The sequence below is a fragment of the Acanthisitta chloris genome, unplaced genomic scaffold (genome assembly GCF_000695815.1).
Source record: "Acanthisitta chloris isolate BGI_N310 unplaced genomic scaffold, ASM69581v1 scaffold35650, whole genome shotgun sequence".
Classification (NCBI taxonomy): Eukaryota; Metazoa; Chordata; class Aves; order Passeriformes; family Acanthisittidae; genus Acanthisitta; species Acanthisitta chloris.
The window spans coordinates 340-21,806 of record NW_008651753.1 but is presented as its reverse complement, the minus strand read 5'-3'; the positions used below and the strand labels follow the sequence as shown (position 1 = coordinate 21,806).

Sequence of the window (21,467 nt, the reverse complement as noted above, 5' to 3'; positions counted from 1 at the left end):
ATGTCAAGTCACTCCAGCAATAACAAATAGCTCACATATTCTGCTATTTAGGAAAAAGAAAATTGGAGAGGGGCCTGCAGCAGTGGCACAGAGCCAGGTGGAGGGATGTGTTACGTTTCTGAGCCTCTAGGCCATACACATCCACCCTGGGACCGAAGCTGCGCTGGAAAATTCTGACTCCCCTGAATAATGATTGGGATTGTAGGAACTGGAGCTCGGCCAACGGCAGAGACTCTTTGATGGGAATGGACCAATGTCAGCACCAAGAGGAAATCCACAACTGCATCAACCCAGGGGGAAGGGCACGTGCTCCGTTCTCTCCCCAAGCATCCCAACTGGGAGAGTCTGCAGAACTTAACTCTTTGCATGCAACACACATTTCAGCTGTTTCCACTCACTGCAGGGAACAGCACAGGCCTTGCTGCAGTGTGGAGGCACAAACAGGCCCTTTGTCACTGTGGTTTAGTTTAGGTTTATAATCTCACCTTCCTAAGGCCTCCAAAATGAACATTTTGGCACAGAACCACTCTGCTCTTTTGATAGAGGCTGTTGCTTGGCTATGCCAATAATAGCACAGCTCCAGTTTCCATTCATGCAGATCCACCTCTGATCTGACCTGGATCTTTTGTGTTATTCCAGGTTTGGGCATCTTTCCTTTAAAGCTGAAACTCTATTCATTTACAGTGTGTTACAAACGTAACTCTCATTTTATAACTAAATGAATGGACTCTCCCTAAACAACCTTCAGTTTCTCTTCTAAGGGATATCACAGAACCACAGAATACCCTGAGCTGGAAAGGACTCACAAGGATCAACCCAACTCCTGATCCTGCACAGACAGCCCAACAATCCCACCTGAGAGCAGGTGAGAGGACATAGTCTTAAGCTGCATCAGGGGGAGTTTAGGTTGGATATAAGGAAGAATTTCTTTACAGAAAGGGTGATCAGCCACTGGAATGTGCTGCTCAGGGAGGTGGTGGTGTCACCATCCCTGGAGGTGTTAAGGACAGACTGGAGGTGGCACTTAGTGCCCTGGTCTAGCTGACATGGTGGTGTTAGGTCATAGGTTGGACTTGACGATCTCAGAGGTATTTTCCAACCTGTGACTCTGTTCTGTGCTAAGAAGGGTGAAAATATTGCACCAGCCAGAAAACAGAAAACCAGCTACCAGTTCAAGGGAGGAATGAGTGGAAACTGCTCCTGAAAGACTGAGCTGTTGGGTGTTGACACCGCAAAGCACAACCTGCAGCAGGTCATGCCTTGAGTTCAAATCAACAACTTCAGCTGGCCTTAAACTTTGGATCCAGACAAAAAGGATGAGAGAACGTGTACATATGCCTTATGTGGCTCCAGGAATGCTGTGAGGTGATCCATGCACAGAAAGCCTCACCATACATCTGCCTTCCTTCCGTAGCCTTCCCCGCTGATCACCTCGGGGCTCATCCAGTACGGAGTGCCGGTGACGGAGCGGATTCCTGTCCCAGACATACAGATCGTCTGCAGCCGTTTGCTGGCCCCAAAGTCCCCAAGCTTCACATTCCCAGCAGAGTCACGGAGAATATTGGCTCCTGCACAGCAACAGAAAACGAAGACAGCTGTTTCCATGCACTCCAGCTGTTGGATCTGCAGCCCTCAGAGCTGACATCCAACCCAAAACACCCGTGAGCACGGTATGGCTCTTTCCCCATTAAGCCTCAGGTGACCTGCTAAACATCATTTCTTTAATTCAGGCTGTAGACAAGCCAATTGCTAATGGCTGCAAATGGGAAAAACTTCAGGGAAGAACACAAGGAAGTGAAGGGGGGAGGGAAACGAGAGCTGAGTCAGCACCAGCATTGTTAGAGTGCCTGTAAACAGCTCAGGCAGCCTAGCAGGGCCCCCAGGCCAAGGGCTGAGACAGAACACAGCTCTGCAGAGAGGGATTTTGTTGGGATGCTGCCTTGGTGAGTGTAAGCATTGCTTTCTGGTCAGCTGGGTAACAGATGTAGCTAATTAAACCACTTTGAAGGCCTACAATAAACAAGTCAATCTCCACTTTACTTGGTCAGAGGTCCTGAACATGAAGCACCAGGGAAAAAAGCAAACTTCAGAGCTTAGCTTGTATGTGGACACAAACTAAGGCTTAGACACCAAAAACAATTCCTCCTCCAAAGCTGCAATGAGATCAAGAACCCTGTGCTGCTATTATCTGGTGTGGGCCTACGTGAAATCCTTCTGCCCTCAAATCCAATGGACTTGTAGAGGGGGACAGGTTTGGCACGTCACTTACCCACTGGAAGAGCTGAATCCAGAATGCCAAGTCTGGAAGCAAGGTAAGTGTGGCTTAGGTGGGTGCAAACCAGTAAACAACCCAGCAGGTAGGAAATAATTTGGCAAAGAGCCCCATGTGAGCACTCTGCAAGGTGTAACTCAAGAATCAGCAGTTTGTTTCCCTTCGCCACCTTAGAGGGGATTCAATCAAGGTTTATAGGCAGGAACAAGAGGATATTTTTCCTGCAGCTACCAGCTCTCCTGGGCCTTCTAGGGCACAGAAAAATCTCTGTGGTGTCTATCACATCTGCTGACATTAACTCCTAAGGAGACTGTCTGGCTCCATGGGGAGACTGCACTGGGAAGAGGAAGATTAAGGACTAATCACAAATGGAGGGTTGGAGGTTTCTTCCACAGAGGAGACAGCACAGCCACAACAGCCTGAGGTTAGCACTACTGCTAAGAGCCATGGAGCTCTTATGGCAGTTGGCATGCCAGCCACCTGGGAAATGGTACTTTGGCTAAGCAGGGAGGAAATCAGAAGGGAATCCACAGTGGGAATGAGAATGCCTTAAGGCAGTGAAAGACAGGTGGTAACTCAGCCTTGTTTCGTTGGAGTGTGAGAGAAAGATGAGGAGTTAAAGGAGTGTTCCTAAGAACTAGAGGCTTCCAGACTCCCTTACTATAACCAACTACCATGTTCTCAGATCCCATAGAGAACCCTTACTCAGAACATGACCTTCCTTAAGCCCTGGATGTGAATCTAAGACCAAAATGGGATAACCAAGCAAAGCAATGCTCATCAGCCCCAAGCAGAACACTGAATTCTTAACACTTTCCCCAGCATTTCCTTAGCATGTGGTCCATGTACATCCTCATCTCACCCTTTATGTCCCTGTGCACAATCATGTTGCTGTGAAGGTAGGAGACTCCCTCCAGGATCTGGCGAGTGTATTTGCGGGTGACGTTTTCCGTGAGAGCACCATATGCCTTCAGCTGGTCCTTCACTGACCCCTGCACCAACAGCAGACACAAGGCATTGGGCAAAGCCATGACAAACCACACATTCTGCAGTCTCCACTCCGTTCCCATGAGCTGTGGCTGTGTTATACACCCACTAATGAATTCTGGCCTCTCCTAAAGCCTTTCTGTGAGGCTCTCCGAGCATCTCGCCCTCAGAACACTTTGTAAGAACAGCAAGGATGGACTTCATGGCAAAAAGAGCTTAAGGAGATTCTATCTGCTTCCTCCATCCTTGAGCTGTGCTGTACAACTGGTTGTGAAGACAAGTAATAACACAGTTCAGCAGACTGATCCGGGTTAAAATCCTCCCTCCCTGCAGGGTCAGTTTTAGCCTGGTTTGCTGTCCTATGACTGTGCTGATTCAGTCTGCAGGATTTAAAAGTTGGCCCAAGTCCTCTGAAGTACTTTGGCAGAACAAATTTAGACTGAAGAACTGGCTTTAGTGACTGAGAATGTATTGCAAGTACCAGACACTTAAGGAAAGAAAACCAAAGAGGTTATTTGGGCATAAACAACACGAAAGTGATGGCACGAGAAGGGGCAGCCCTAAGATAGATGACATAGCTAGGGGAACTACAGCAACTAATAAATCAACTACCAAACACACCCCTCTCCCTTTCTGACCTGTCCCTGTGCTGTTTGTGCAGCTCTTACCCCTGGCATGTACTCCATGAAGATGGTCAAGGTTTTCTCTGCTCGGTCCCGTAAGCAGCCGTAGTACTGCACAATGCGTTCGTGCTGGAGGTTCTTCAGCAGCTGAATTTCACACTCCAGGGCACTCACTTCCTATGGATGTTGAAGGAGAGAATAAGGTTGCAGCCATATGAAATATTCCCTCCTAATAAACTCATCGTGTCCCTGGCAGGATGAGTCCAAATCTCCATTGAGAAGCCTAATCCATGGCATTGGTTCATCTGCTTCTTGGAAGAGATAAACATACCCAGTGCATCAGATTAATCCTTACAGGTGGGTGAGCTTTGGTAGTTAGAGCACAGACAGTGTCATATGTGGATTTAGTACCAGGAAAACAGTTTCTTGCCTTGGTTCTGCCAGCAGCATTGCTTTGGCCAGGGTGGCTGAGAGGATTCTTACCCACAGCACAGGTCTACCCTCACTTCTCACACTAAGCTGAGGGCAGGGAGTCTTAGCTATGAAACAGCTCTAAATACAGCTACAGAACTGCCAGGAATCTCTCTATAGGAACCTCAACCCATTAAGAGAGCAAAGCCACAGGTGCTGAGAGCTCCTAAACTTGTGTCACCCAGTCCTGTGACACAAGGTCCCATTCACACCGATGATTTTACTGGAATCAACCTTACAAACACCTTCCTCTCATATTTACTTCGAAGAACCTGCAGCTCTGCACAGGAATCTGACTCTCTGCTTTGCTCTTGCCACAGACAACAGGGTATCACAGCACAAAGGCAGAGAGGCTATCCAGCAATTTCAGACATAATCAGAGCTGTCTGTTGCCCAGGAAAAGGATCAGGTTCTTGCTGAATTCAAGGAATGAACAGGAGGAACATCAAAGGTACTGGAGCATGAAGATTTATGGAAAAAGGAATGATGGTTTCCCCTCAATTAGTCCCACTTAACTCTCTCCAGCCCTGCCACAGGAAGGTGTCAGGTTCAGCTCTCTCACTCTGGGATGCAACTCCTCACAGCAAGGACCTGGATGCTGCAGGGACACATGGAACCAGGGGAAGCTGCTTCATCAGGCCAAGTGATAGTTTGGGGTTTGGAGTTGCAGTGCCTTCAAAATATATTCCAGCCTGTTCTTCCTTGGCTCAGAATTACTGTCTGATTTACAACAGAGACATGGTAGAACTTGGAACTTCCCAATTTAGGACTTATCTTGGCACCAATATCCCATATAAAATCAGAATAATGAAATCTTCATGGATCAGTTATTCCAGCTCAAAGTGAATTTGTTCAGTACTGGGAAACTGGTACATTGTTAGAACACTAGCAAAGAGCCTAACAGCCATTCCAGCTGCATCCACTGTCCCATAGTTTCAAGGTGTCCCTTCTCATCTCCTCTGTTTCTAATGTGCTGTCACATCACTCTTCTTGATTAATTTGCACACCACAGACCAATTTCGTTAGAGGACAGGGAGAATTCAGGAGTGGAAATTGGTAATTAATATACTTGATACAGGGTGTACCATATAAGCCCACAAAGTGGGTTTTGCAAGTGCAAGCAGGCTTTTTTTAACTTTAAAAAAAAAAAAGAAAGGAAAAAACCCTCCTACTCTTTCTGGATTTAGTTTCATTCACATCCATGTCTAACCAGGAACACAGGGCAGACTAGTATTCCTCAAGTAACTTGGCAACAAACCAAAAAGCCGAGAAGGGAGAGCCAAAAATGAAGCCAGAATATGGATTTTAGTTTCAGACTGAAGTTAATAATACAGAAAAGTCATTTCTAAATGACTCCTATTCTTCTCCACATGACTTGAAACCCTAGCAGGGACTGGAGAAGATGCCAGCTCTCACGGACAGACAGACAGAGGCATTTTGCTGGATCTGACAGGATTTTAGGGGCTGAGAGGAGAATTACCTTGCTTGTTTCAGGGCTCTCTGGGTCAAACTGGACCTGCTTAGCTGCGAGCTCTCTGCCCGTGTCCACGTCGTAGCACAGGTACACGCGGCCGAAGGCTCCTTGGCCCAGCAGCTTTCCCCGTCGCCAGTTTATGGGAGCACTGGGAGCTGAAAGGGAACAGCAGAGAGTCATGGAATCATAGAATCAACCAGGATGGAAGAGACCTCCACGATCGAGTCCAACCCTACCGTGGTCACTAGACCATGGCACTAAGCGCCACATCCAGTCTCAGCTTGAAAACCTCCAGGGAAGGTGATCCACCACCTCCCTGGGCAGCACATTCCAATGCTGATCACTCCCTCTAAAGCCTTCCTGGCCCATTCCCTTTGCCCCTGTCCCCAGGGAGCCCCGGTGAGGGCTCACATTTGGTGGGGATGTTCCTCTCCTGCACCCCCAGGGCGTTCTCGCTGTCGGCGCTGCGCAGGCGGCCGCGCGGGTCCAGGTACTGCAGGGCCAGGCCCAGGTTCTCCCCGTTGGTGCTCAAGGAACGACTGGAGGGGACCAAGGTGAAGAGATTCCCTTGGTGACGTCGTATCCGGGGGAAAGTCCTCCGGCCTGAGGGAGACAAAGGAGGATCTTTAAAGAAACTCTTCCAAGGTGATGGTTGGGGGTTGAGCAGTAAGGAGAAAGGAGAGAATAACCACGTTCTGGTCTGCTCCCATGGAGCAGAATCTACTGCCAAACAGACGAGATGCAAAAATGTAACAGTTCAGGGCTGATCCTGCCCGAGTTCAGTACAGCTCTGGATGATTTCCAAAGTAGAAGGCAGAGAACACTCTGTAATGCCCTCAGAGCTGTAATGCAAGACCTAAACTTGCCTCCCAAAGCAGAAATCTGGTTTACAGGCTACCACACAAGCTCTAAGCCTTGTTAACAACCACACACTGAATGACTTTCTAGGTAATGTGCCTGGACTGGAGAATAAAAACCATAAATGGAGATTATGGCAACTTGTACCTCATGAAATTTTGATAGACTAATTTGCATAAAGCCATCTGACAAGCAGAGATGTAAGTCTTTAAGTCCCTGCTATATTTAAAAGACCCAGCAGCAAGTGTGCATTGCAAATTAGGAAACCATAATGAATCCCTGAGGTAGGAACCTGCTATGTATGCCCAAGGCAAGTAACTATATCCACAATTCAACCCCAGCAGGGCCTGATCAGCATGGCTATCCCCACATATTTCTGGATATCCCCAGAAAGGACAGAGGAAACAAAGAATTACACACAACCATCACAGCTTTCCATGAAAACGTGGCATCACGCACAGTAGCATCAACTAACTGCAAGGACCAGAGCACTTCCAGGCTCTTCAGCTAGGAGTTACACTTGTCTGCAGAGGTTGCCACTGCCTCACCTTTTTCCAGCCTGGAATGGAAGGTCTGGGCAGGACTCACCATCGTTGTAGTCCTTGTGCTGCATGGAGACGTTGTAGCGCCGAGGGTAGGTCCCACCTTTCCCCGCCTTGTCGTAGATCTGGTTTTCTCGGTCTGGAAGGAGATGCACAGACAGAAATGAAGCTCCTGCAGAAAGTACAACCTCTAAGGACACAATTTTCCCCGTGACAGCAGGTTTTTAGGAAGAGGTAATAAATAACTTTATGGCTTTTCCATCAACATATCCCCAGCTGTTCTATTTATACAGCCCCAGCAAGCACGGAGGGCAGTGAGCCAACAGCAGAAAATGTCTGGATCAAATCCCCTCTGTCCCAGGGACATACCTGAGAACTCCTGTCTGTTATCAGGGAAGCTCTGTGCCCTTGACATCCGTGACTTCCGGAAAGAAGGACTATTAGGGAGAGAAAGAAAGAGTAAGTTTGGCTATCAACTAGAGCAAAACCCACATGGGCTTTAAATACAAGCGAATACATTTGCACATTGGTAATGGTGATCCCCAAATCTGTATCCCTGCAATGACTCCACACTATATCTGCAAAGCTAGAGCCAAGCTCAGCCCCAGCTAACCAGACTGTTTCCCAGTGTGGGCAGTCAGCTTTCCTGTTCAGTTTGAGCCATTCATTCAGCACTTCCCAGCCTGTGGCACAAGATTCATTTATTCAGCACTTCCTAGTTTGTGGTACAAGGCACAGTTATTCCTTCAGACATGGGAAGTGGAAGGCTGAGAAGCTTCCAAGGCTGAGAGGAAGAGCAGAACAGGGTAGGACTTGCAGCACACTGCTCACAGGGCAGTAGAGAACAAGGATTACAGCCCCCATGATTTACCAGGAAGGGCAAGATTTCCTCTCATGAAAACTTGGGAGCACTTTCCTCTCTCCAGTAGCAGATGATCCTAAACACAAACAAGGCTCCCACCCTTGTGTTTCTCCCCAGTAAAAAGGGCTCCTCAAACAAGCTCAAGTGTGCTTGGCATGAGGTCTTTAACATCAAGAAAACAAGAAGAAAACTTAGGAGCTGCAAAGCAGAACTTTTGCAGAAGTACAACTGGCATTTCAACCTCAGCACGTAGGTTCATACCAGCTTGTACATTTGTACCTGTCTCCTGACCTGTCCAAGGACTGGCAGCTTCCTGACACCGAGTTCTCAGCACTGCTTAGAGGGTCCAACATCTGCAACACACAAACCACACAGCAACATCAGTGCAGTCCAGCGCCCAGGGGAAGCTGTGCAAGAGGATCAGAGCCCACTACTGCTTGCCTGGAGGATGTCCAGCTGAGCAGGGGAGGCTAAGGCTATTGAAATGTACATTTTTGCTTTACTTCCCACAGAAATTAAGTTCCTATTAAATCTGAGAGGTTGCTTTAGGTGTTGAAGGATTTTGCTGTGAAAAATGGAAGTTTCAGCCAGCTTTGTGCTGCATTTTGATCCCTACTGCCTCCAGGAACAGTCTCTGTGGGTGCTGCTGCACTGCTGCCTCCACCTGCAAGTTGCCCTTTGGCCTCACTTCCTACTCTTTTGAATGGAGAGCAGAGTTTCAAAAGCAAGAGGGTCACACAAACCTGGTGATAGGAAACCTGAGCACACATGTGTGAGCACCAAAACTGCTCAGTCAGGGGGCAGAGGCAGTGCCCAGTACACACAGCAACTGCTTCTGGCAGCCCAACCAAGGCTTTGAGCTTACACAGCCACAATTGGAAGCAGTTTAAATGTACAAATCAGCATTTATAGAATGACAGAAAGGGTTGGGTTGGAAAGGATCTTAAAGCTCATCCAGTTCTAACCCTCTGCTGTGGGCAGGGACACCTTTCACTAGAGCAGGTTGTTCAATCTCTGTCCAGCCTGGCCTGGGTTGGGGCAGCCACAACTTTCTGGGCAACCTGTTCCAGTGTCTCAGCACTTGTAGGTGCTGATGCAACCACAGACAGTGACTATTGAGGAGTGAGAAAGGAGGCTCAGAACAGAGCAGAGTTCCTGGACAGCTGGGCTGAGTTTTTCCCCCCTCATGCTGATACTTACACACTGCTCATTGGTTTCTGGGATGAACTCCCCCTCGCTGTTGATGCTGGTGTAGGAGCCCTGGCGGGCGATGCGCTGCTGCCTCTCCGGCACGTACCCAGGGGGTGGGGAGCTTCGGCCTGTGTTCTGGGAGCCTGGGCCAGAAGGAAGGGTGGTTTGGTATTTATCCTGACTGAAAGCAGACTGGTCACAAAATCCACACAGCCACCTCTTGTGACAGACCTCCTCTAACTCCAGAGTGCGCCTCGCACGGAACCAGGAGGGGCCACGTCAAAAGCCAAACTGTCTGATGAGCACCTGTACTGACATTTTAGATACCATGAGATTACTGGGGAATCATAGAATCAACCAGGTTGGAAAAGACCTCAAAGATCATTGAGTCCAACCCTACTGTGGTTCCGAATTGCCACATCCAGTCTCAGCTTGAAAACCTCCAGGGATGGTGAATCCACCACCTCCCTGGGCAGCACATTCCAATGTCTGAGCACTCTCTCTGGAAAAAATCTCTGCCTAATGTCCAACCTAAACCTCCCCTGGCAGAGACATTTTAGATACTGACGTTTTTGAGATTGCTGGTGAAGCACCTAACACAGCTTCTGCCCAACTTTCTGAGCATAACTACAGGATCTCAGGGAAGGCAGAGGATTCCAGGAATCCCTAGCTTTAGGGCATGAACTTTACTCCATTGCTAATCTCCACTCTACAAAACACTTGTCAGGGCCACCAATCTTTGGCCTTGATTATAAGTTTGATACTGACGTTTTTGAGATTGCTGGTGAAGCACCTAACACAGCTTCTGCCCAACTTTCTGAGCATAACTACAGGATCTCAGGGAAGGCAGAGGATTCCAGGAATCCCTAGCTTTAGGGCATGAACTTTACTCCATTGCTAATCTCCACTCTACAAAACACTTGTCAGGGCCACCAATCTTTGGCCTTGATTATAAGTTTGCACCAATTAGATGACCTGGAGTGGAGTGACTTCCTGCTAGTCACTGTCAGCTGGGTGACAACTGAGCAATTCCAATGTCCTGTGGGAGCACTGTTACATTTGTAAATAACCCCAAAATTCCTGGTTTACTGCATGAGGAATGAAACTCTATGGGTAGTTTGGGCAAAACCACATGGAGGTCAACCCTGCAAGTCCTGTTAATTGGATGAGACAGCTGGATGAACAGAGAGGGGCCAAAGGATGGGAAAAACAGTTTGCTCATCTGTTAATGGCACTGCCTAGAGTTTCTGTTGTGCTACCCACCGAGAGAAACTTCACCCCCAGGATTTATTTTTTCCTTGCAGATCTCAAAGAAGATGATACTTTAGCTAGAGGAAGAAACAAAATCCCTTTTTGCAGTGACCTATCCACCTGCAGCTCCCACCAATTCCCACTGTGAGCTCCAAGAATTGCTGTGGTCCAGCCAATCTAGTCAAGGTCACCCATGAAGTCGGAGACAGCAGTTGAGGATCAGCTCTCAAGCTGTGCTCTTTATGACTCTGTCTTTAATTAACTGTGTGTACTCAGGTGCTAGGAAAGATGGGTACAGATCAGCAAATATTCTCCCAAGGAAAATATTTCCTACAGGAGTTGTTGCAATAAAGAGTGAAGGCAAATGTCGGCGGAAGCAAACTGAAAAGCAGAGCACACACCTTTGAGAGGGCTGAAAAGCAGAGAACACACCTTTGAGAGGGCTGAAAAGCAGAGCACACACCTTTGAGAGGGCTGAAAAGCAGAGCACACACCTTTGAGAGGGCTGAAAAGCAGAGCACACACCTTTGAGAGGGCTGAAAAGCAGAGCACACACCTTTGAGAGGGCTGAAAAGCAGAGCACACACCTTTGAGAGGGCTGAAAAGCAGAGCACACACCTTTGAGAGGGCTGAAAAGCAGAGCACACACCTTTGAGAGGGCTGAAAAGCAGAGCACATGCCCTTGAGAAGGCAGAAATGCAGAGCACAGACTTTTCAGAGGACTGAAAGGGAGAGCACACAACTTTTATAGGGGTGGAAAGCACAGCACAAACCTTTCAGAGGGCTGAAAGGCAGAGCACACACTTTTCAAAGGACTGAAAAGCAGTGCAGACACCTTTCAGAGGGCTGAAAAGCAGAGCACACACCTTCCAGGGGTATGCAGAAAGGAAAACAGCAATGCTGGCATGGCTTAGAGTGCATGGGGGGGATGAACCACATAAAAAAAGGGAATAATGGAACACAGAATCATGAAGTTTGCAGAAGACCTCCAAACACATCAAGTGCATTGTCTATTGCTCAGTCACCACCTGATTTTCCAAGCAGTTCCACAGGGCTCACGTGACCCTGAGGCCCAGTGGAGTGCAGACACACAGAGCAATGTGCAGTGGGGCTGCCCCGAGGCCTGGGAGTACTTTCACTCTTCCCACACAATGCCATGGGTGGCCAGAGCCAGCCCAGGGCTGCTGGCCCCAGCCCAGCTGCTGGTGTGGAAAGGCCCCATCCCTGGCAGGAAAGGGAAGTCGGCACTAAATCCCTGTATATCAAAGGAAGTGAGTGGAAAAAACACAAGTGCTGCCAGAATGCTTAGCAACTTTTTTTTTTTTTCTCCCCCTCTTTTAAAGAAAAGTTATCTTCCAACCCTCAGAGCTGGTGACAGTAGCTTGATGCTGTCCACTCAGGGGGGACGTGGATCTCCCTCCTGTATGCACAAAACTTTTGTTGGATGCTGCTTTGCACTTCCATTGCATGACGTGGTTTGGATAGGAGAGAATGCCTGAAACACCAGGAAACAGTGCACATTCCTTTTCCAAAGCAAAGATAGGAAAAGAGAAGGAAGAAGAACTTGATTCGAGGCTGAGCTCTTGCCAAATGACTAGCAGAGCTCTGACAGAACTGGAGCTCTTCTGGACCTCTTCACAACATAACTGTCTGCTACTCTGACATGTTCAGAAACTAAAACTACTGGTTTCTTGACTGATGAATGACAGGCTATCCAGAAAGCATCCCCAAACTGGGATAAGGGGAAAAAAAACCTGTGCAAGTGGGATACAGAAGGGGCCCCTTATTGCTATACAGTTTACCCATGACAGACACTCACTACAGTCTGTTAGCTTTGGCACCATATCTGGATACCTTAGAATGCCAATAAAGGAGGAAAATATATATGTATCTATATTTTAAATACAATATTTTTGGCATTGAATCTGTCTGGGAAGAAAGAAACGTAGTGTTCCGACGTGCAGGGATCCTGCTGCCTCCTGCACAGGACCCAGGAATGCTGCTCTTTTCATGAATGTTAACTTCAAACTGGAAAGGATGGGAAAAGTCTTTCTGTCCCTGTTTCAGTCACGTACTTCACGAGCTTTCAGCACCTCTTTGTTTGTTTGCTGCCCCATAAAAGCAAACTGTACAAAAGGGATCAGCAAACTCAAGGATACAAGCAGGTTTGCTACTCAGGTCTCACACTGGGAACTACTGGTTTAGTTCTCAAGTCCTTCCCTATTGCCACTCCCCCAGTTACCTCTGGTCAGAACAGTGTGGATCCAACTCTGGTTTAGACCCTCCAATATGGAGACTGTTCTAGTTTAATCTGTTTATTATCTGAGATTTAGTTTGCATTGCAAATACTGATCTCAAAATCTCGTAGTAATTTTGCCTCAAGTTTGCAGAGTTAAAGGAACTGAAGCAACAACTCTGCCAGAGAGAAGACCTTGCAGACAAAACAGCTCTGACATTCCCAGCTCCTAGCAGTGCCCTCGTGACTTGCATCACCTGTCCCCTGAAGCACCAGGTCTGACAAGCCCTAAAATAGCTGTTGTAACAAACAGAGTCATCCTCTGCTTCTGTTTCCAGCAAAATTTACCTTCTCTCACTTCTAAAGCAGCAGCAATTTACACAACACCATCTCTGGCTACTGCAGAGTCTATTCCTGCTCATCTTCTTCCTGTTCTTTCACTGCTCACTGAGCTTCACACCAAGGAGACGAATTCTAAACCACAGACTTTCATTTTTTTGACCCATAAATCTCTGAAGCTGCTTCAGATGTTTTAGTTTTTAATACAGAAAGTTAACAGCTTTGAGCATCCTTCAAGTACAGAAGGACTTTCTCATTCTCTTTTCTGCACCTCTGATATTAGACTTGTGCTCTGTTGCTATTCCAAGAGTGAAAGGTTAGGGAATTCTATGTAGGACACTGGTTGGATGTGCAGGAGTGATTCCTAGTAAAATGCTTGATTACAGGAGTCAGGAGAGATTCCAAAGCCCAACATAAAAAAAAATCCAAGCTAGGATTCGTGAACTGGAATTGCCAATCTAAATAAAAACCTTAATGGACTCACATCAACTTTCCAAACTCCTAACCACAATGGCTCTGGCTCTAGGACATCCCTTTAGCAGCTCCTCAAGCTGTTCAACAAATCAGTGAGGAACTCTGAATATTGTAAAACACAAGAAGAGCTTTTGAAAACGAACTGCCTTGTCCTAGAATAACCTTCCAATTTCTCCTGGCTCTCATAAATCCTATACCATCAACACTAGTGCCCCAAAAAATACATTTCACCCAACAAAGACATGCAGAAATACTCACTGACAGACAGATGCCTACTTCTGGGTTCTGGCTGCTGGTAGGGTGTGCTGACATCCCCCACAGACTGGGAAGTTTTAATCCTGACTTGTTTGGGCAGTCCAGAATGGGGTGAAGAACTGGTCTGTTGGGTAAAAATCAAAAGCACAGAATAAAATGAGACTGAGGAGCTCAAACTCCCCTGGCCACACTTCCAAAATCAGCATTATGTTTCGTAGCAAGGAAGTAGCTGAACAACAGTCCAACCAATGTTGTGGATATAATATTCCCTTCCTCTTGTACCACAGAATTTAACTAATCTTATTTTATTGACAGAACAGAACCAAAGACATCCTGAGGAAATTAACTCTGACCATTATCAGACCATGACTGGTAAACAAGGTGTGAGGCCACACAATCCACACTGAAGTAAGGAAGAGCTGCTCATTAAGAAGCACATACATTGCAAGGAGTAAGGAGGGAGCCTGATTTAAATCACAACTCCACCACAAAGGGGTTGCAGGATGCTGAATGAAGGGTGCAGGTCACCCTGGTGATGTGGACAGTCTGGATTTGGTACTCTAGGTGCTCAACTTCACCAGTTCTCCCCATCAGTCTCTAAACAGAATGGACTGACACCAGGGGCATGCTTGATAAAAGAAAGCACAACAAAGGCACAAGAAAATTCATCTGAGCACTATTCACGGGCTCTGGGAACTAGTGACACAGTTACTGCTGTCAAGTTCATTTGCTTTCTGCACATATTTGTGCCAAAGTCACAGCATTACCTTTCCATCCCCAGAAAAAAAGAAAAGAGCACAACCAAAACAAAATCTGCATCCTGTACTTCAGGAAAAATAATGCTTCCCGCTCCCTCAGTGGGATGAGATCATGCAGCCAAGAAACCTCCTTCAGGCCTGTGGGCTTTATCCCACGTAGGGCTCTCCTGTCAGGGAGCTCAGAGCTGCAGAGGAAGTTGGAGGAGAGGGGGGAAACAGTGGCACTTACTGAAGACTTTGCTGTTTGTTTCTGCTTTGAGCAAAAGAGGAAAAAACAGCTAGTAAAAGGACAACAGCAGAGTCCTGGCTGGTGTAGGATGAGATTTACCAAGTGTTTATTGGCAGTGGGTTATGTGAAGTTAGATGGTATCGTTTACAGCCTGGAGGCACTGACATTGGCAGAGGATTGTTGGACTGTGCTAGAGCAAAAGTTGAGGCCACCTTTTACAGGCTGTTTCCTGAAACACAGAACCAAGTCTGACTCCACCAGGTCACATCAAAGACCTCCTTGCCAAGTATTGTCTTCAGAACAGGCAGCAACAAATGCTCAGGGACAAGGAACAGCATCATCCCCTCCCACACCTTCCCAGCCATTTGGGAAAGGGCTGTGAACACTCCTGAAGGTCTTTGTATTGCCATTCCCATGGATTAACAAATTAAAACCCAGTGAGAAGTGTGTTTAAGTCCTCCAGGAATCATAGGTGTGATTATTCCATGAGTTTGAGCTCCCAGACTGCAGAACTTGATTAGGGATGAACACTGGAGATCGACAAGCTGCTGCCAACAGAGCAGATTTGTGTCACACTCTGCAGGAGAATTTGGTGATTTGCAAATGAAATATGGAAGCTATCAAGGCCTTTGGCTGGAAAAGCTGCATGACCTTAATTCTGAAACAAAAAGTAGAGATACTGGTTGAGTGAACTGTGTTTTCCAGGCACACATCAGGAATAAGGGAAACTTCTGACTCTTTTTGCCCTCTCCAGCTTGCAGTTCAGTTCACTGTCCAAAATGGGAGTTTGACTTCAGGATTTACTTCTCATATTATGATCTTTTCTGCTGAAAAAGGCAAACTTGAGATAAAATGGCCTTCACATGACAGCTGAAAAACCTGCAGTGGTTTAGCCCCCAAAGAGCTGCTGAAGTCAGGAAAAACTCAACACAAAAAGATACCCACAACTAAGCCAAAGCAAGAGAGGCTAAACATGCACTTGTGTTTGTGAAGAGTGGTTTTACTGATCCCTGCTCCTCTCAGAGCAGGTTGTTCCAGAGAGGTAAAAACCTTCCTTTAGCTGCAGTCACAGAAGTTGTTACCTACATGGTTTCTGTCCTGGGACAGCAATAATATTCTAAGGCTTTTCACATTAGAGCTTCGGTCTAAGAGATCTACAGCTTTATCCAGGTCATCCTGGTTTTTCAGAGGAATGGAGAGCTGCAAAATAAAGAACAGGAAAAAAATCATTAGAAGAGACAGAAAACAACAACTTTACTTCCACAATAGGTACTTAAACATCAGAAAAAGAGAACTACCAGAATATAATACAGGATTCTGACAGCTTATTCCACAAATTTTCATTCCAATACTCTCACTCTCCTCCCTAACAAGGTTTTCCTCCCATGCCAGAGAAGTGGGTGATCCTCTGCAAGTTCCTCTAAAGCATCAGCCACAAAAGTGAATTTGCTGTTGCAGAGAACAAGGCAGAGACTTGTCAGTCCCTGACTCCCTGATGAGAACATGGTCTCAGGATACTTATGAATCCAGACCTATTGCTCAAGTGAAAATTGGGTTTCAGACAGACTCGTACGAAGGAGATAAAGACTTTAAAGGGGGAATCAAATCAGAATTTAAACCTTGTTAGTAGGACCCCATGAAATAAGGCTCAGACACTCTATTCTACAGCTCAAAATGGGAATATTATTAACCCTGAAGAACTCTCCTTTTTGTCCCACTCTCACTGGTGAACGGGTTTGGCATCTCTCTCACTAGGGATGCAATCCTGAGCGGTGGGAGGGCAACACCACAACAAAAAACCCAAGGAAAAGCTGATGTGTCCAGGGTGAGAATGCCAACAAAACACTTTAGATGATGAATACAGACTACCCAGTTCCTCACAGCCCATTGCTGCTCCCCAGGTCACTCTCTTTACCAATGACAGTGCCCACAATCCCCCTAAGCATCCTGCCAGAGCCTCCTCTGCTCCTGGAGTCCTCTTGCTCCCCTGGGAGATGGGCAACGAGCACAAAGTGCTTCAGGCAGAGGGAGGTAGATGTGGTGCAAACAGCTCGATGCTGCTGCTGGGCAGGAGGCAAAATCCAAGCAATCCTGATCCTGCCAGCAGGCAGCACCAGAAATGCCTCTGGGGCTGCCTACAGGACTCTCCCTGGGTATCTATCAGCCTGCAAGATTTGCTTTCAGCAGTAAAACACTTCAAATACCTTTTTCACTTCCCCAAGAGAGTGTCCCAAACAATACCAGCACAAGGAAGCAAGATGCTGATGTTTGTACAACACACACAGAGACCAGTGTGATGTTTTGTCAGGATCAGAGTGTTTTCCTCTGGATCACAGTGATTCAACAATGGTTTTGTGCGAGAGGAAGAACATTAAATTTATGAGCACAGAATCTGTGATGTGGAAAGGAGGTGTCATCCAGAGAGTGTCCTGAGCACTGACAGCACTGCTCTGTACCTCGTTGTTCATGTAGTGGAGGTCCAGTGGCTGCCCAAAGGCTGTTTTCACTTTCTGCTGCACATCTTCGTAGCGCACGGGACGGACAAATGGGATAATCCTGGAATGGAAGAGAAGCAGTGACTGAGTTCAGAGACACCCTAGATAAAATGTGATCAAATCAGGTGGCTGAGCCATGAAGAACACATTTGAATGGTCTCCTTTCATCCTCAAGCAGGTAGTGAACCTTTCAGGTTTAGACTGAGGTGTATGAATCTCTGGCACGTTCCCAAATGGTTTGTCAAGATGCAATATTCAACTGAAGATCTGAAATGGAATCCCTCTGCCCTGGATAGGAAAATACCCTTTACTGGATCCATATCTTTCAATTCCAGGAAAGCATCTAAAACTCTGTAGTTTGCTGGAATGTTCTAAAGGAATTCACCAAGTACTCAGAAAGTCTCTACCTTGTCAGCCATGGAAGATGATGATTTTCAACCTCCTTAGAGGAAAAAGTCTCTACCTTGTCAGCCATGGAAGAAGATGATTTTCAACCTCCTTAGAGGAGGATTTTACTCAGAGAGTAAAATATCCTGGGGCAAGAACTGGAGGATTCTAATGTGAATTACAGTTGACAACCTGCTATTCTAAACAAACCAAGGATGTCTCCTGCTCAGAAAGCCACTTTTGCTGCACAAGGCCCAGATGGTTGGCTGCTCCTGCCTTGGGGCTCCTGCAGTCAGAGCTCTCACCATCTGCTTCCAAGGGCCACGAGACCAGCCACGAGTTAAACCAACAGCTCTGGGACACAGGTGACACTCACCATCCTCCCTCAAGCTTCCACAGCTGCTTATCCACTGCTGAACAACTCTGCTCTGGCACAGCTCAAACACTGCCACAAAGAGTTTGATTATTAGCATCACTTAACAGCTTTGTCACCAGGCAGAAATGAGGAGATATAAGTGGCCCACAGAAACTCAACATCTGTCTTGCTCACAGGGGCCACTCTGAGCTCACTGAAACTCTGAACACCTCAGGAGAGTTTGGGAGGGAAGGGAGGGAGAGGGACTTTTTATAGGGGCAGACAGTGACAGGACAAAGGGCAATGGTTTTAAACTGAGAGAGGGCAAGGTGAGATGGGATATTGGGAAGGAATTGTTCCCTGTGAGGTGCTGAGGCTCTGGCACAGGTTGCCCAGAGCAGCTGTGACTGTTCCATCCCTGGGAGTGTTCCAGGCCAGGTTGGATGAGGTTTGGAGCAACCTGGGCTGGTGAGTGGAATGAGATAAGCTTTACAGCCCCTTCCAACCCAAACCATTCTGTGATTCCATGATGAATCCATGCTTTGGACTGAGTTCTTACTTTCCCAACCATGCATCCAGCCCTCAGTATCCTTCCACTACTGCACCTTTTGTTTTAAATAGCCCTTGTGTTAGTTGGCTTCCTCAGCCCCTTCCCAGAAAGGTTCATCTTGCTACCAGACCTACAACACTCAGCTCCTTGGAAATAATTGTCCCTGTTAAAAAGCAGCCCACAATAACATTTTCTACACATTCCTAGGAAACCCATCCATGAAATTACAGTGCTCTGGCACCACACAAACGTAGTTTAGCTCTCAGCCAACTGAAGGCCCTTATAAAGGCTCCCATTCTACACCCCATGCATTCAAAAGCAGAGCTGTTCTCAGGTGCCACACATTCTATTAGTTTAGAAACTCCGTGCGCTGCTCCAACCCAAAATCCTGGGCTGCAGGGTTTAAGGAGCCCATTCCTGCCTGACCACCTTAAATATTTGTGGTTAGATCTGGCAGCTCCTCTGAAGCCAAGCACACACACTGACATTCTGGTGCAGGCTGGCTGGCTGGAGCTGCAGACTGTGCTGGGAGAGGGGAATTGGGGCGAGAGCGACAGTGTAATTACACCAACACACAATCAACCTTTTCATTCTTATGCTACCTCAGGAAAAAACCCTTTCTTCTCCCCTCAGCTGTGCTACCTGAGGTGCACCAGGGCAGAAGACAGGGAAGATGTGGTGACAGGAGGTTGCTGTGGGTTCCCTGGTCCCGGTGTGGTGTGACAAGGATTGGGATGTGGCTGGAGTCCACACAAAGCCTCTGACACAGGAGAGGGCTGAGCAGATCTGGCTGACAGAGGAGGCAGCAGATCCCAGCTGTGATTGCTCATTACATTTCTCCCTCAGCACCAGGAGTCAGCATTGTTTTAGTGACCAAACTCACTATGCAGGACTTCAATGAAAGGAACAGCTCAAGTTCTGAGGAAGACTACAAATCACTCTCCACTGCCTGCTCTGCTCTCCTAACAGAAATCCCAAAGTTTGGCTATGGGGGATCCTTGAGGAGGAGCTCAGCCAGTGACAAGCTATGAGGGTCACTACAGACAACTTGTGCTGTTGTACCACTGACATTTCATCAGGAAAACATGAACTACTTCATGCTGGAAGTGCTGCCTGGGATGGGAGAAACCAGAGGATTCCCATGGGATTTCTGTGAAGAGCAGCACACACTTTCATGCTTACAATCCAATTAATAACTTCCAAAAATAAGGAAACTATAACCTAGCATCAAGATCCTTTTTCCCCTCAGTGAGAGCTCAGGAGCAGCCTCAAAGAGACCACAGACAAGCCTGGAGCCTTCCTGTATGCTCACACAGCCACCAAACAGCCATTAAATGCTTTGAGAGCTCCTCTCCATTTGATGGCAAACAAGAGGCTTTTTGAGCCCTGCTTTCAAATATTTAGGCAATTTTATCCACTGCAAACAATGCTGTGAAAAATGAAACTGTTATTTCAGCTATTTCTGGGTTTTTCTTGTAGAAGAATGTGTCTCAAACCCAAGTATCGGAGGAAATAACAAAGAAACTTTTACACCAATGGAAAAAAAAAAACCTTCCCTTGCTGTATCTGTTGCTCAATCACAGCAGGACAGTGATAGTGATAGGGCATCAGGAAGTGAGAAACTCAAAAAGAATGACTCTGATTTGATCAGCTTCATTTGGTTTGAGTTAAAGGAAACAAAACGGGAATGTATCTGAAATGAGGCCTTCAGGCTGAACTTCTCTGGGGCTGGACAGCTTTTAATCCTGCTGCAAAGGGATCATCTGCCAGCAGATATTATGGAAATAAATCAGTGCTGTATGACAAACTGATCTTTAAAAATAACCGACATTGTGTGTGACCTGTTTGCTGTTGCCATCACTGTGGGATTTTCATTCAGGGGGAAAAAGGAAAGTGAAGCCAACAGAAGATTTCAGTTCAGCCACTGATGACTAAATGACTCTGCCAAGCAGAGAATCAAAGCAGTGAAGGTTCCACTCACCGTCTCTCCCCGTTGTGTTCAAACTTGATCCTGACGTCGTTCTGCAGGAAGAAGAACAAAAGGTGAGCTCACGATCACGCTCTGGCACTCAGAACAGCACAAAAATGCATCAAAACATGATTTTAAGATGACTTTAATATGATTTGGACTTTCCCCATGGAAGCTGACTGAGGGTGTGGATCTAAGTGTTGATACAGGAACACAGCACTGTGAGGAATGGAGAAACTGCTGAGGGAGAAAGAGAAGGGAAGGGGTAAAAACTAAGCTGTAATTTTTGATACTGTCACTGACACAGAAGACACCGAAATACACTTTAAGGAAAGTTAATTTATCTTTAGCACTGCATGGGAAAAATCTGAAATTAAGTCCTAACTGCTAATTCACCTGCACTGAAGTCAATTTTCCTTGGGCATTCTCAAAGCAAGAAGAGGAAAAAAAGAGAGATACAGGGAACATGCTACATTCCTGATTCTGTTTCCAATTTGACTCTGTGTCACTTTTCAAAGCTCTAAGGGGTCATCACCTGTGTGGGGATGGACAAAGCACTGACCACATCACTTGTGCACTCACTGCACACTCAGAAGATGCTCTGTGGCATGGAAGGGTCAACACTCTGAACTCTCAACTCTGGACATCAAAGTTCAACCCCCAATTTAGGTCACAAAGACAAAAATAAAAGGGAAAAATCTGCTCTGATAAGAGTCCATAATTTCTGCTGCACAATTTATGTGATTGGAATAGATTAGGCCATCTGTGAAAGCCTCAGACAATAGGCAATCACACATCTAGGAACTTCAAAAAAACGTGGCCAGGAAATGCTCTTTAGCTGGAGGAAGTATCTGGCAGGCCCAGTGGTCAAGAATGCAGTTCAAAGGGA

General features: G+C 46.7%; 1 protein-coding gene across 1 annotated transcript in view; it reads right to left on the bottom strand.

The window, feature by feature from the left end:
* Window positions 1–21,467, bottom strand: part of MAP3K3 (mitogen-activated protein kinase kinase kinase 3) — a gene marked incomplete at its 5' end in the record, with an annotated part of 23,855 nt that overhangs the window by 2,057 nt on the left and 331 nt on the right. Inside the window, 13 exons of the mRNA XM_009074509.1 lie at window positions 1,391–1,568; window positions 3,135–3,264; window positions 3,928–4,059; window positions 5,834–5,982; window positions 6,239–6,430; window positions 7,274–7,366; window positions 7,597–7,664; window positions 8,381–8,442; window positions 9,290–9,423; window positions 13,839–13,959; window positions 15,909–16,022; window positions 17,279–17,378; window positions 20,591–20,631. Of these exons, the coding sequence (XP_009072757.1) occupies window positions 1,391–1,568; window positions 3,135–3,264; window positions 3,928–4,059; window positions 5,834–5,982; window positions 6,239–6,430; window positions 7,274–7,366; window positions 7,597–7,664; window positions 8,381–8,442; window positions 9,290–9,423; window positions 13,839–13,959; window positions 15,909–16,022; window positions 17,279–17,378; window positions 20,591–20,631 (1,514 nt within the window). The remainder of the gene's footprint in view (window positions 1–1,390; window positions 1,569–3,134; window positions 3,265–3,927; window positions 4,060–5,833; window positions 5,983–6,238; window positions 6,431–7,273; window positions 7,367–7,596; window positions 7,665–8,380; window positions 8,443–9,289; window positions 9,424–13,838; window positions 13,960–15,908; window positions 16,023–17,278; window positions 17,379–20,590; window positions 20,632–21,467) is intronic.